The sequence below is a fragment of the Lampetra planeri genome, chromosome 51 (genome assembly GCF_965212315.1).
Source record: "Lampetra planeri chromosome 51, kcLamPlan1.2.h2, whole genome shotgun sequence".
Lineage (NCBI taxonomy): Eukaryota > Metazoa > Chordata > Hyperoartia > Petromyzontiformes > Petromyzontidae > Lampetra > Lampetra planeri.
In genome coordinates, this window is record NC_136157.1 from 1,135,364 (window position 1) to 1,151,160 (window position 15,797).

A 15,797-nucleotide genomic window follows, 5' to 3' on the forward strand; every position below is an offset into this window, starting at 1 on the left:
ACAACATATCAGCCAGGTTCAAAGTGGGTGGTTACAGTACATTGAAATGCATTTTTATGCCATGTGGCAAAGGACGTGCATTATATCTGGCGTGCCAACATTTAAAATGTACCAATTCATGCATTTTGAATTTAAACCAACTTCTAGTTTCTTCGCATTTACAGCCGTGACTGATGACGCTGTGTGTACGATTGTTGATTCTGACATTTTTCAAGCGACAGGAATTTTTTTCTGCTTGACGTGTACATTGAACTTTGGAAATTCTTTGAAATTTAAGAAGTACTGAAGGTTGGTGTATTCTTATTTTCATTATATAGCGTTTAAGGGAGTGAGTCATGTATTGTGTTATAAAACACTGACTGCCAAGGCTGTTTACTTTTTATGGTTCCTGTGATAAGGGGGATGGGGGGCTAAGCCTCCTTTAGCAAACAGCACAGAGGTGAACTTGTCCGCCCATAAATAGTCCGGAGGTTTTATCAACACTTCAGAACCGCACTCTCAAGGGGCCCAACCGCAGAACTGCAAGATGATTCAAAGATGTTTTACATTGTTAATGTCATGCTTAATTACATGGTCCTTGTTGCAAACCAAAAGGTAAAAACATTTTCTTCATTTTTTCTCGTACGGTCCTGTAAAAGCTCTGGAATGTATATACGCAGCAGTTGTGTTTAACGAATGTTGTGTTCAGTGCGACGTCTTTAAAGCACGACAGTCTTTCAGACAATTACCGGCGATTATATTTTGTAAAAAATTTAAACAGTTGCAAAACAAATCGAGCTGAGCGTGAGCAAGTTAAACGGTTGCAATGTCCGTGCAGTTTGTAAGCAAGCAAAGGAGTGCGCGATCGCTGCTCGTTTGCCCTCTCGGCAACTTGGCCCCAAGCACCGCACGCCGCACCGGTCTTGGGTTCGTCTGTTGTCACCGCTCACCTGGCACGCGCACTTTCTCGCAACTTCGATATTAATTGATAACCACCAACGTGAAATATCCACCGCATGGATGGGGTTTGGTCGTGCGGACTGGATGTATTGAGACTTTTGAATGCAAGCTGTAATTTCCTATTTGTAATAGGGAATATACGTGGACACATCACATCTCCTCCGTGTCGCTCTGTCTCCGCTGCTCTCGCCCTCTGTCCGTTGAACATCGCCTGGGGTCGCCGTTCTTTTGCTTCCTCTTGGTCTTCTCCCAAATAATCTTCCCCCAATCACCTCTTTCAGCTCATCCCCCCCCACTACCACCTGCCCAATCCAGATGTTCTTCCTTTTCCTTTAAGATTTTACGAGTTCAAGTCTTTATCCCAGCTGAAGCAGGACCTCTTTGTGTTTATTCCTGTCTGGCTCATTTATATAATTCGTCGTTAAAATCCACATTCTCAAAACCTTCCAATCCGTGCCTCGTGTCTGCATTGTCCACCGCTCACAGGCGCACCTCGCCACACTCCAGACCTTGCTCTTGAATATTTTCTTCAATTTTCCATCAAGCCATTGTTAGGAAATCCTTTCTGATGGCTTCTTGACCCATCCCATTTCTGGTGCTGATTCTTTAGAACACCGTCCATGAGATGTGATGAGGCTACCCAAGTAGCTTTCGAATGATAACTGAGCCAAAACCGCTGAGGCCTGAGTTCAAATCTAGGCGGTCGCCTGTGATTTTAAAACGGGTTTTCCAGTGTAGAGAGTTCGTGGTCTCAGCCTAGTCAAAATTAATCTAAAACATGCACTATATTATTGTATTATTATTATTCATAATCTACTTAAATTTCAGCTCTGACTATTTTTTTTAAATGCGGTATGACTGTTATATAATGAAATTTATTTGTAAGAAAAAGTGCTCCCTCTAAGTGCACAGATAGAATATGTCACTTGAAGGGAAGGATCTCAGAAGCGTTCTGTGATATCTCATTACGTGGGCCATTGTCTGACCTGGGGGTTGCACTGCCCTAAGAGAGTTTCGAATGGATTCTGTGCCTCGCGACTTGACTCCGTGTGAAACGGTCTGCTTCATGGCCTCACTTGCATCGCTTTGGCAGATATTCCGTGTTGGTAGTCAAACACTTCTCAGAGACGTTTGTTAAAAAGCCAATAACAAAGAACAACATTTCCCACGCACTTATTTACAAATACTGAGAGACAATATGTACTGTATATACAGTATTGATACTCACAAGTCAAACCAAAGTGTCTCTCTGTTTGTAGTGCTTATCACCGCTGGCTTCCCTGAGTCAGTCGTGCAAATTCAACATTCCTGTGGTGGGTTTTCCCGACAAGGTGACCACTGTTGATAAGATGACCACTCGTCGACCTCCCAGTATGCAGTATTCATTTTATCAACCCTAGCTATATGAGAACCACAAATTGTATTGTAACGAACAGCCTTCCGATTGTGAGTCAAGTTCTCTAACCACAATGCCATCCGCCCACCTGGAGTAGGTTGATAAAACGTATAAGGGCATCTGTCAGCGTGTAAGTCGAATCACGCTGGATAAACTCTATTGCTCCAAAAACATAGATATGCATTACCAAAGAAAAAATAAGTATTATTTCATTTCAATATTAGCCCTGGATTTACAAATTACAGATACATTGTATACGTAATAATACCATTAACATTACAAACATTACCTAATAAAGAGGGGTGTGGACTTATCTAAAGATGTGGCCATTTTGACTGCTTGGAATACTTGCTGTAGAACAATAGTGAATTACTCAGTGGCGGTGTTTGTAAAAGTGTAATTACTGTACCATTCATACACACAATAGATATATACTTTACATAAAGCCCCGTAGTGCACACTGCCTCACAGCAAGAACGTTTGCGTTCCATACCTGACTCGGCGGCTCTGTGTTGAATCTGTATGTTCTCCCTCTATTCTGCATGGGTCTCTCCTGGTTTCTCCAGTTTCCACTCATATCTAAAAAGACACACGCAATGGAAATGGCCAAAACACCCTAATGCTGAAAAAAACACCGGCAAATTACTCAAGAGAGAACCCTCTGCAAAAAATATGCATGTTTTGCCGACGAGTCGAAATGCGATCTATGTTACCATTTTATGCACACTGCATTTATTTGTGAAATAGGAAAAAATGTGCATCACACATCGACACTCAGCACGTTGATGGGTGCCTCTCTAACCCATCAAACACGGCTGTCAGCAGTCGTCACTCGTGCACAGCTGCCTGTGCGCAGACACCGTTGTGGAATGGGTGACACGTGATGGTAATGGGATTTCGAGTCACTGAGATCTCTGTTGCAGTGCCTGGACGCTGCGTGTTGGAGACTCGCCTGGCCAGGAGCGGCAAGATCTTGGTAAGTGTCAGCTGGTTACATTTTTCAATAATTGTGCATATCAGCATCAAAGTTTGAGTGTTGAGTTTATTTGATTTGTTACACGAGTGGGTCCCGTTTAGCCAGTTGCCCAGATGTTTTACACGGGAGATTTGTGGTGCGTGAACACAGCAGCATCTAGACTCCGAGTGAAGCATCACATTACATTCCGGAACGCCGTTAACAACACAGGTTCGTGTTTAATTGCACTACTCACACGGGATATGAAATTAATTCAAATTTCCCACACATGCGTGTCATCGCTCCCTGCAGCCATGCAACGTCGTGATGTGTCCCATGCCTGCTAGTGCAAACAGGCCCCCTGTGCAGATAATTAAATAACCACCAACGTGTTTTTATGTTTTGTTGTTGTTTTATAATGGTTGTATGGTCCAATTGTGGTCTCATAAGTCAGGGGCATAAAATTAATATCACACGACAAGCCGGTTTATATATTTAAGCTCTGATACGAGCTGCTGATTTTCATCTCAGGCGCCAGGGTGGCGCAGTGACATAAGACTTCAAAGCGCTGATGACTCGACGCTCCACAATTACCACTGCGTTATTTGCTGCCACTATCAGAGTTGTAATAGATTCGAGTTCACACGTCTCTTGACTTGAGCAAGGTTGGATATATGATATTGAAAAAATAAACTATGAGAAGGAATTCCGAAGTGGAGCAGTGCGAGGAAAGAAGCCGAAAGCGAAGTGTTGTGAGCTGCAGTGTGGTGGTCGAAGGCAGTACAGATGCGAAGAAGCGACTGGGCCCTCAACGTGAGTGGAGGAATCACTGAGTAAGGTTCATGGGGACAGTCGCCATGGTAGAGCTGCACAATCATTTTCCCCATCTCCAAATGATCACTGAGCGGTGGTCATCTCTGTTTAATGGTCCCTTGCCAAGAGTGAAAATTCAGCATTGTTACGGCGGTGCCAGTATCTGCACAGCGTGGTGTTGAACTCCCACGACGTGCTACGCATTTTATTGGCCCAACAGAGCAATGTCGAGGGGCTAATTATACACCTTAAAGAGGTTCTCGGAGCAGCGTGTGACCGCGTAGTTGGACACTATGAGCGACGTGGCTGTAATAGAATGTCCTTCATTAACCCAGAAGAGCCCGAGTCTTGAGACTCATTTCCAGCAGCGTCCTGCAATGGGATGCTTCGAAAAATTTATTGAACGAGTGGTTTCATTTGAGGGAGTAAACCAGAAAATCTGGAGTAAATCGACACCACAGCAAGGAAGCCGGACATTACTCGACATTGCCATCTTCTGGCCACCTTGCGGCCAACACTAATAATAACACGTGGCGGCCTCCCATTTGAGTTCTAACCAGGCTAAACACCTGCTTAGCTTCAGAGATCTGACAAGATCGGGTGCGTTCACGGCGATTCAGTCCTAGACAAAAAGTGATGATCGATGAAAATCCGTCACAGGTAATGCCCGTAAATGTTTTCCGTAAAATACTGAACAACGTTTGTTGACATGGACAGGGCACGAGCTATGGAATTCCATTATAGGATGTTCAAGTTTACCGTCGTCACAAAAACAGGCAACGTAATTCAATGGACATTTTAACCCCCTGTTCTTAATGTCCTGTTGCACTCAAAGTCATGAGCGGCCTCTGCGAGAAGAATACTGCACGGGTCTGAAGGGACACACCGGTAGGTTGGAGTGAACAGTCCTGGCATCCCTGGGTTAACGTCCGAGTTGTGGTTTATGGCCTAACAGCTCCCTCCTTGCCTCCGTCATTGTCACAATTATCCCGTGGCGACGATGACGACGCTCTCTAAATATTGGAGGCAATCCATGTTTACTGCACAGTGATTGCTGGGAAAGCCCAAATGTGACAGTTTCCACAGCTGTAGGAGTTGTAACTACGAATACAATTTATGATACTCTATTTGCAGTGGGGTTTAAGTAGCAGCTGAAAGCATTTTCCCGACAATTGCCATTAACGAACATTGCTCTTCAGGAGAGATCCACGCAAGACTCCTTGCTGGTGGCACCCGTAATGAAGACCACGCCACCCCAATCCTCAGACACCTCCACCTTCTCCAAGATCCTCCTTGAACCCACCGCTGCCTATCTGTCCCCTCTCATCTTACCCTACTCCCCCCACACACTATCCTATCTCTCTCCTCTCATCTCACTCTACTTCCCTTGACACACTCTCCTACCTCTCTCTTCTCATCTGACTTTACTCTGCTTCACACACTCTCCTACCTCTCATGAATCCTCTGCCTGACTGCCTGCCTCTCCCTACGAAATGGATACGCCTGCCGCTTCTGTACAGTAGCTCGAGATGCAGTCACATTTCGCAAAATGCGCTCCGCCTTTTTTAATCAATTCATCAATTTAATGATCAGTCGCAGCGGCAATTTATCTTAAACTAAGCAGCGTCAACCGTGACAAATTACTGGAATAGAAACGGCTTCCCGTGGCCGGTTCACTCGACGATTTCAACATCTACATTACAACGGCCAATCTTATCTCGGATGTTATGGCATGCAGAGACAACACTTGCACAATCTGGTACATTTGCTGGGTCCAAAATGCAACCGCACCGAGATAATGGGGTACGCGTGAAAGCCGTCACGTCAACACATCGCGGCCACTACCAGGGGGACCTCGCCCCGTGACGTGGACCGCAGGACATCCAAGGCACCTGCACCGCGCTCTCGAGTTTCGTGCATTCCTCATACAGAAGAATCCATGCATAGGCCAGGCACCGCACACCGCATGCTGGCCAGCACCAGTCTGTGCTGAGATAGCATATTTATTTTATTTCAGTCAGTCTTAGTCTGTGGATTTTATATATGCTCTTCTATCCCTGCTATGACTATGGCAGCAAACATATATACGTGTTGATGTGAGGAGAGTGTCATTTTATTACTCCTAAGAATTATAAAGGTTATAAAATGTGTTTTATATATAGGACAAATACGCAATCGCAACTTACCACTTGTGATCTTATTTAGTAAACTGCAGTCTCAAACATCGCAAAATCATTTTAGCCTGCGTTGTCAATCGTCACGATCAGCGCATCGGTATTTGGTTGCAGTGACCATCACCGCCACGCTTGACAAAGTTCATCCATTCATCGCCGATTGAAATAAAAACACCTCGTCGGCGAACATCACCGCCATTAATGTCACCAACATGAATGCTCCCTGGGCCATCGGGCCTGCACGCGCCCTTCCCCTGCCGTCACCAGGTCAAGGCGAGCGGTAAACGCAGCCGGGGTACGAGAGTATGGGGGCTACAGTGCAAATCGTGCGCGTTTGCATGCCGGTACAAGGCCACGCTGCTGCGATGCCACGACGCTGACCGTTGACTGCACACAAAGTGCTTGCAACAAATGAACCACAATAACTTGCTGATCTCGTCAAGTAGCATAAACCACCATCACGCAAACTCCGGTCATCTTCACAGCAGCAGCGGCTTCTGATTAACCGTCAAGCAAAGAAGGTCACCGCATCGCACGCTTTCAAGTGCGCTGATGCGGCCGTCTGGAACGCTCTTCCTTCTGATATTAGGAAACCACTGGGAGATACGCACTTTTCAATCTCAATTGAAAACTAATTTCTTTTTTTTTGTTTAGTTTAACACGTCGGCTTTCCCGACCAATATCATCCATAATAGAGGATTTGTTTGGGGTTAGATCGCGTCAATATATAAATGTTTAACGACACATTTATATATTTACGCGATCTAACCCACAATAAAATCCTCTATTTTTGTATTAAGTTTGCTCTCCTTCCCCCCCGCATATCCCATTAGCACAGTAAACTACATACGGTGCGAAATACGTTCAACGTACGTGTATGTTGATGTCACCGAGCTGGATCTTGGAGTCAGGTATGATGTCAGACGGGAGGTACAAGGTAGAGGAGTAGGAAATCACTATGTTCTGTAGCCAGATGGGATCCCATAGAAACAAAACACATCTTTCTGCACAGGGTAGTTCTGGGGTAAAACACGGGAAGATTCATCATTAAGGAAAAATATTCGTGAAAAACGTACAAATTGTATGATGTAGAATGATTTACAAATATACACAAACTAAAATGTAATTGAAAAAGCAACGATGAAGCGCGTTTGGAAACCTGACCTGTGAAAAAAACTACGTGAGTTTTCACCGTGTATCCAAACATTCGAGTTACTGGCCACACGACGTGGGTTTTTTTACTTTTGCTGCAATTGTGTTTCGCAAAGTTGCCGACGTCGTGGTTGAAAAGATGCCGTTTGGACATGACTGCGTTTTACGACTTCATGCTGAAGAACTGCCTTCTGTGTTCTTGATTCCCTTGACGACAGGCGAGAGTCTCCATGCGTGTCCTTGTTAACGGTTAACCAAGCGCAATGGATAAAAGGAAACCTTGCACTCTTCCCATCTCCCTGGTGTTAATGGTGGGGTATTTCAAAATCTGTTTTTAGTGCATTTTGAAGTTTCGTTGCACTCTGGAACGCAGTCTACAAGTAAATGGCCAAGAAGAGCTCCTTTTAGACCAAGTCAAACTGATCTCCCTGCTGCTCGTCAAATGAATATTGAGGCAGTGCTCACCTCCTGTTTATAGTTTTTAGTCAGATACGGAAATTCCTCATTCCCATGACGAGTATTCAACAATCAGACACCACTATTGACTTCTCCACAAAGTCGTGCTCATTTTGTAGATCCTGAGGGGATGATTGGCTGAGTCTCCCCCCCACAACCCCCCCAACCAGGATGTGAACTCACAACCTTCTGATTGCGAGCCACTCGCTCCACTGCTGAGCCCAGGAGTGGGGTTTCATGAGTCCTTGAGTTTCCCCCTCGCCTCTCAAGGCGACACCGCAGGTGGCTTCACTGATAATTAAGTGGAGGGCACAGGAAAGGTGTTATCCTAAGCCAGAGCTGGGCCCGGCCAGACCATTCGGTGGTGAGATGTTAATGCCCTTGCCTGGTATGTAGGAAATCGTGGGTTCGACCCTGACCCTGACGCCTGCTGTATATATTAAGTTTGCATGTCTTTTTCTCTCCATGGTTCGCGTGAATTTAACTCCGGGTCTCTGGTCCTTCCTTTCACATTTATAAACATGCGTTTTTGAGTATATGGCTGCTATAATTTTCCCACAAAAGCCACTTTGTTGATCTATCATTTGTGGCCAGGTCGATTCTGAAAACAAGCTATCTAGCTCAGTGGGCCGTAAATTAATTTTCGTTTTAATTGTCAGGAAGCCGCATGGGCTGAAAATACACCTGTCTGGTGTAGAAAGCATCTCCTGATGAAGCCGCTGCCAGCACGTTCCAGTTGCTCAATGCCTGCGCAGCGTGACCCGAGTGAAAAAACAACCCGTAGTCGAGCTCAAAGCCTCCTCAGCGAACTGCCATGAATTCAGCGGCCTGGCCCAAAGCCCAGTCAAGGCTTTCTGTGCAATCTTAATTTTAGAACTTTCGTGACTGCAGGAATTATTATTTGGTTCTTTCGGTTAAGTCACGTCTAAAGATAAAATAATAAATTAAATTAAATAATAGAATACGACGTTTCGATTGCAACACAAGCAATCATCATCAGGTATAATGAAATAGCGACATAAAATCTAACCAGAAAACTATAGACAGACATATTAGCAGACAGATATCACCAAGATACATAGAGAGAGCAACACAGGTAACAGAGAGAGGTGATCGTCTCTGTGGGGTGGCCTTAAATAGACAGAGGAGGGCGGACGCAGAGAGAGGGAGGGGGGTTAGAGAAAAAATTTGCATATCAATGAGTGGACAACAAAACGTGGTGCTGCAAGTGCGATGACACGGCAAGCAAGCCTGAAAATCAGAAGGACACACTAAAATTAAATAACCTAGTAAAATATCGAAATGTAATGTAATACAACACAGAGGGTCGGTCAACACACAATTAACGCATAGCCTGGTTGATTACGTATTTCAAAGATTGCTAAGTTAGAATTTAAGTGTGAACATTCCAAAGAGAGGACACAGGCAGAGAGAACAAGTAGTCCTCTCTTTGGAATGTTCACACTTAAATTCTAACTTAGCAATCTTTGAAATACGTAATCAACCAGGCTATGCGTTAATTGTGTGTTGACCGACCCTCTGTGTTGTATTACATTACATTTCGATATTTTACTAGTTTATTTAATTTTAGTGTGTCCTTCTCCTGATTTTCAGGCTTGCTTGCCGTGTCATCGCACTTGCAGCACCACGTTTTGTTGTCCACTCATTGATATGCAAATTTTTTCTCTAACCCCCCTCCCTCTCTCTGCGTCCGCCCTCCTCTGTCTATTTAAGGCCACCCCACAGAGACGATCACCTCTCTCTGTTACCTGTGTTGCTCTCTCTATGTATCTTGGTGATATCTGTCTGCTAATATGTCTGTCTATAGTTTTCTGGTTAGATTTTATGGTGCTATTTCATTATACCTGATGATGATTGCTTGTGTTGCAATCGAAACGTCGTATTCTATTATTTAATTTAATTTATTATTTTATCTTTAGACGTGACTTAACCGAAAGAACCAAATAATAAGCTTTCTGTGCAGTCTGTATTGAATGCAATACACGTACTCATCTCTGAACAGAGCCTACCTGGTTACTCAAATTCCGCTGCTGCTGCTGCATCATGTTGGTTCTATAATAATATTTTATTTTCATATTATCATTGTACTGCTCATTATACTTCACAGAGGTTGGCACATTGGTCAGCATGCTGCGCAATGAACCATACCATCTAAGTTAGATTCCTGGCCATGGCTAATATCGGTGGCGAGTGATACCAAAACCCACTCTGCCCTTAGCCAAGTTTACTCAGCACTGAATCTATCTAGAATGTTCTGGAAAATAGGTACATTTCAAAATATCACTGTCCTGGTCACAAAAGCAAAGTTTGTGGGGAATAATAGCCATTTTCTATTCTTTTTAGGCATAAGCAAATAGGAAATAACACTTACTACCCAGGTACAAAAATTATGTTACATAGTGTTATCACTCATGCTAGTTCCTTTCTTGTACAGGAATGATTACCGAGCTGGGTGCTTCTGTGGCAACAGCATACAACTTATAGTTAGAAGTCTGTGAGCTTAAATTGGTGGGGGGGGGGGGTTGATAAGTAAAACTGATATGTCTTAAAGCTGGTTATGCAGATAAATAGCCCAGCAGTAACATTGAAGAACATTGTCAATTTATCAGTGGCAATATGCTGAAGCTTTATACGATGCCCAATAAAGGAAAGCATGATTCTGTGAATTTTAAACAAACTTAGAAATGTTTCGTGCTGGGTGTGGGCATTGTTTTTTTTACAGACGCGCGTCTCGGCTGCAGCTTTGATGACGAGGGGCTCCCGCTGTGCGGCTGGACTCAGTCAGGAGATGATGCCGGAGACTGGATCAGGAACTCGGGAGCAACCCCCAACCCCAGCACCGGTCCGCCTGGGGACCACACCACCGGATGTAAGCAGCACTCACATTGTAAAATGGTTGCTTAGAAGATAAACATAAAATATAATCTGGTGGCCAGGTGGCTCAGAAGTCAGAGGCCTCGGGTAGCACAGCTCGATAAGGTGCTGGCCAAGGTTTGAGTCCAGGCCGCTGCCTGTGATTAACCTGCTTCTCCAGTCTTAGTGAGTTGATGACCTCAGTATTGTTACCAATGACTGCGCACATAAAAACACATTACGTTCAATTGAATCGCGCTTAATTTGGCAACAAATTCCAGCTCTGAGAATTAAACATTTGGTTTGGCCGCCATGCAATGGACATAACTCTCATGCAGAGCAAGTGGGAAGTGCTGCCCTCTCCTGCGTGTGGTCTGGAGGTCACTTTAAGGGATCTCTGAGGTAGCTCTTTGATAGCCGCTTCTGTGGGCCGTCCTCGAACACGAAGGGTCACACTGCTCTGCAGGAGATATGAATGGACGAGTTGTCTCGTGACGTGACGTCAGTAGTACAATCGAGACAACACTGGGGGAACAAACCTACAAAATTCAATGACAAAACCATCTGTTACGAGCACTCTGTGTTGAGTCTTTACCTCGGAGATTGTTACCTATTCAGTTTTACAGAACTATCTACAGCTTTTTACTTCTTCTGTTGAGCGTAACACACTTTTCAGTTGTATATACAGAAACAAATTGAACAGTCACTTTTTTAGTGTACATACAGAATTACATCTGCATCACATTTAAAACATGTGCCGCCCAGTGCGTTTTAACAAATCTCGCCCATCCAAGCGTGTTTGTTCCGTGTGTACCTTGCAGCTAAGCCTGGACTTTGATTCGTAGATAAGAACACCTGGATGTGCCCTGTTGTTGAACTAAATGTATCTTTAGTTTCAACCAAGTTATTTCAAATTCATTTCCATATAAAAGTTCAACTTGTTTACATAATTTTTCAAACTCCAGTTTTATCCAGATGAAATGTTAGGAAACACTTGGGCCTTGCATGTTGTATCTCGTGTTTGTTTGAAGTGAAAACACGAGATCGTAAAATTCCACGCAATTGTAAATTTGCTGGGTCAGCTTCGTGTCTTGATCAAAACAGCAAGAGAACATTGCCTGGGAATTTGCTTTATTGTCGCGAAAGGCAACATCTTGGCATTTGCACAACTACTGTCATGACTTCTGCAAAAACACCAAATATTTAAATCTTTCACTTTAAGTGTCATATTCTCCACTCTGTGTTACGATATTTTTGCTTCATCATGTGGCAAACATTGTCAATATTCGGCTGAATGAGAATGTGCCGCACCCATACACTGCCTAAGAGGCAATTGACCAAGGTACTCTAGGTTAGCGATATCACCCACAAGCTGTTGTAAAACCAGAGTGGTGCATAACTTTCTGTGGCATTTGGGAATGTAAATGTTTTAATCTCATGACATGACACCAATAAGCAAAACTGCATTATAATTGGTAAACAATATAATTAAAGAACACCCCTTCAGCCAATGGCAATTTAAACTAAACTATTTTTTATTTGAGAAGGTAAGGCCCACTAAGTTATATTGCTATTTTTCAGAAGTGACCTGGCCACACATGATAACTCAACGAAGTGACTTATCACGTAGAAATTTACTCTAAGTGCATGTTTCTAAATGTGGAGGGGAAAACCGGAGAACCCGGAAAAAAAATCCACGTGACCACAGGAGAACATGCAAACCCCAAATATACAGGCGTCACGGTCAGGATTAAACCCACGACCTCCTGTATATCAGGCCAAGTAGTTAACATCTCGCCACCGTGGCTTGAATTAGGGGGCCCCACAAAACATTCTGCGCCAGGCCCCGAGGAACCTATTGGCCGGCCCTGCTCGTGCTGCTTGTTATTGGTGTAAATTGACGGCACGGGATGCCGGTTCGTTTCAGCCTCCTTCTACCTCTACCTGGACTCTGCGTCCGTGGGAGCTGGGGGAGGAGTGAGGCTCCTGAGCCCCAGCATCAACACCAACCAGAACGTGTGCCTGAGCTTCTGGTACCACATGTACGGCGATGAACTTATGACACTGAACGTGCACGTGCTGGAGGACGGCGTAGAGAGACGCGTGTGGCTTGAGGAGGGGCAGCAGAGCAGCGCCTGGCTGCAGGGAACCGTCACCATCCAGGCCAAGCCAGACACCCAGGTCAGTGGCCCCTAATCTTTCCAGAAATGCACACTAAGGGCCTGATTCCTATAGCTATTTTTGCTCGTTATTCTTCCACTTTGCAGAAAATCTTCCGTAAATGTTATTTTGATATTGCCTGTCTGCTAATTCCCAATCTTACTTTGTTCTCAATGCATCTTGCAGTAATTGTATCTGAGCGTACCCTCTTCAATACATTTCTGCTCTTTCAATTGCTGTTGACTTATTGTTTTCCAACAACCTTGGAAATTTAATATCTTTCTCCAAAGTTGTACCCGTGTATGTTGTTATGAATAATTTTAGTTAATTTAACAGGTTAAAAACATTTTTACACCAACATAGCCACCTCCGTGCGCCGACCTCGACGTGGCGGAGATCAGCAATCTTACATTAACCTGCTAATCTCTCACATTAACATCACTAGACCCTTGGGCTACACCCATTTTAAACCTTTAAAACTGTCTGCCTCAGCAGCTTTCCCTCTATTTTTACTCCTGATGATGATCGCTTGTGTTGTGATCGGTACGTCGTGTTTTTATTTTTATTTTTTAATTAATTTGAACCTATCTACGTGACTTTACCGAAAGACCCAAAGAATATAAATATGACCATCCTTTATTCTTTCCATTTCACATCCATGCATGTATACAATACAGTTATTCCTTTGTGAATCAACATTACCGTACATTCTTCTCGTTATTAATTTATCTGAAAACTATTCACTGTAAAGTACAGGCGTCCCTCGAGTAACTTGACCCCCCCACCCACAGTGCAAATTCACAGTTACGCAATTCATTTTTAGGGACATACTTCACACGTACGCTTTGTGTTTCACACGTGCTCTAGAAAAACCAATTAAAAAAAATATATAAAAATTGAAACAAATATTTTCATTTAAAAAAATTCGAAGCAGACAAACACTATTTCTGATGGCGTCGCCGCGTCACGGCAGTGCCCAGCGTCACGGGCTGGGCGTAGCCATCGTCAATCTACCGCCTGTGTCTGACTCAATATCTACTCTATCTGCAGGTTATCCTGGAGGGACTTCGAGGAGCATTAAGATTGAGTGATATAGGCCTGGATGACATTTCCGTGGTTGAGGGAAATTGTTTTGGTAAGATTAAATGAATTCTGTTTTATCATTTTACGTTCATTAACTATTAAACATCCACACCATGAAACAGATTTTAGGCTCAGTTGAGGGTCTCATTGTCAGATTGGGAGTTAAAATCCCAATCAGAGAGCACAGCACGCCATCTCCATCATCCCTCTGGAGTGCCGCCGAAGAACCCCAACTTGGTGAGAAGTCACCAGTGATTGTCTTATGGAACTGGTCCCCGCCAGAGGAAAGTGGAATTTTCACTACTGGTTCAGGACCACAAACGTTAATTAGTGCGTAATAGAGATTTTTTCGGTTAGATCGCGTAAAACCTCTTATGGATGATATTGGTCGCGAAAGCCTACGTGATGAATTAGTGCGACTGATTGGTCGTTTGAGCCGTAACTGTTGGTTGTGGTTAAGCGACCAAACACCCAGAAAGCTCCCGAGCTCGTCAAACCTCACCTGCTAAGCAGGCTTGAGCCTGGATATCACTTTGATGGGTGACTCCCACGCACCGACAGGTTGCAATAGGGCTATAGGGCCCTATGGCTACCTTCAATCCACGCTGACCTGGGTGGGGAACAGAGCCGGCCCAGCCACGAAGCGACCCTTGCAATTGCAAAGGGCCCCGTGGCCAGCAGAGGGCCCCCTAGAGTCACTGCTAGCTAGTGGGTGAAAAAAATCATACATCAAAGGAGCCTCCAACCAAATTTTGCTTAGGGCCCCCAAAGGTCTAGGGCCGGTTCTGGTGGGGAAGTATGGTAAAGAAAAATCCCTCACAACCCACACGGTGTGGGAAGGCTCTGATCCAGCAGTGGATTTAGATAAGCTCTAACTGGTTCAGATATTACTTACTGATGTTTTTTTCGTGAACGGGAATCGAGCTCGAGTAGCGGGATTAATAACGCAGTGCCTGTTGGATCCTGATTGGGTGGCTGAGTGGGGATTGTACCATCGGATGTCACGATGCTGTGGTGGATTCCTCTTGCTCCTCCCCTAAACTATGATTGGTTATCAGACACTGAGCAGGCTAAGATTTATACTCCATTGTACTGAATGAAGAACTGTGCGCTGCTGGAAACTCTGCCCAGTTCATGAATCGCACCCTAGAAGTGGCACTGCAACAATGTTCTGACCCAACTGAGCTGTGACTAAATGATTTTAAATTCCAGTGGCATCGATATTCTTGCACTACAGCCATCCATTGATAAGTTACTAACTTACGACTCACCAGGAAATGCAGAAAATATATTCTGCTTGTATCTTGTGTGTAATTTAAATGTGCAGTAATTTACCCATATATTAAAATGTATGTATTCATGTTTTCACCCCACAGAGTGTGTGAGCGGATGTGATTTTGATGAACCGGGGGACGTCTGTGGCTGGGAGAACAGCGGAGGGGACTATGGCTGGGAGCATTGGACTGGTCCCACAAACACTGAGAACACTGGTCCTGACGATGACTTCTCTCGGCCTGGCTGTGAGTATCTTACAGCCTCGCATGGATCACAGCCTCCAATGGAGCTCCTGGCATTGAAACCCACACCCAGTATAATGTGAGTCTCGATCACTGAATTAGTGAATACAGCAGTGTGTGTGGATCACGGTGTTAGTGAATACAGCAGAATGTGTGGATCACTGTGTTAGTGAATACAGCAGTGTGTGTGTGGATCACTGTGTTATTGAATACACCAGTGTGTGTGTGGATCACTGTGTTAGTGAATACAGCGGAGTGTGTGTGGATCACTGTGTTAG

The 15,797-nt window shown here is 44.3% G+C and overlaps 1 protein-coding gene across 35 annotated transcripts in view; it reads left to right on the top strand.

Annotated features, from left to right (window-relative positions):
- The first annotated feature begins 460 nt into the window (after positions 1-460).
- The window catches only part of LOC144734361 (IgGFc-binding protein-like), a 149,977-nt gene continuing 134,640 nt past the window's right edge, over positions 461-15,797 (top strand). For all 35 annotated transcript variants that reach the window (XM_078616468.1, XM_078616471.1, XM_078616479.1 and 32 more), the window contains exons 1-6: positions 461-594; positions 3,259-3,311; positions 10,629-10,775; positions 12,687-12,940; positions 13,970-14,054; positions 15,379-15,522. In XM_078616468.1, the coding sequence (XP_078472594.1) occupies positions 527-594; positions 3,259-3,311; positions 10,629-10,775; positions 12,687-12,940; positions 13,970-14,054; positions 15,379-15,522 (751 nt within the window). In that variant the 5' untranslated portion in view covers positions 461-526. The remainder of the gene's footprint in view (positions 595-3,258; positions 3,312-10,628; positions 10,776-12,686; positions 12,941-13,969; positions 14,055-15,378; positions 15,523-15,797) is intronic.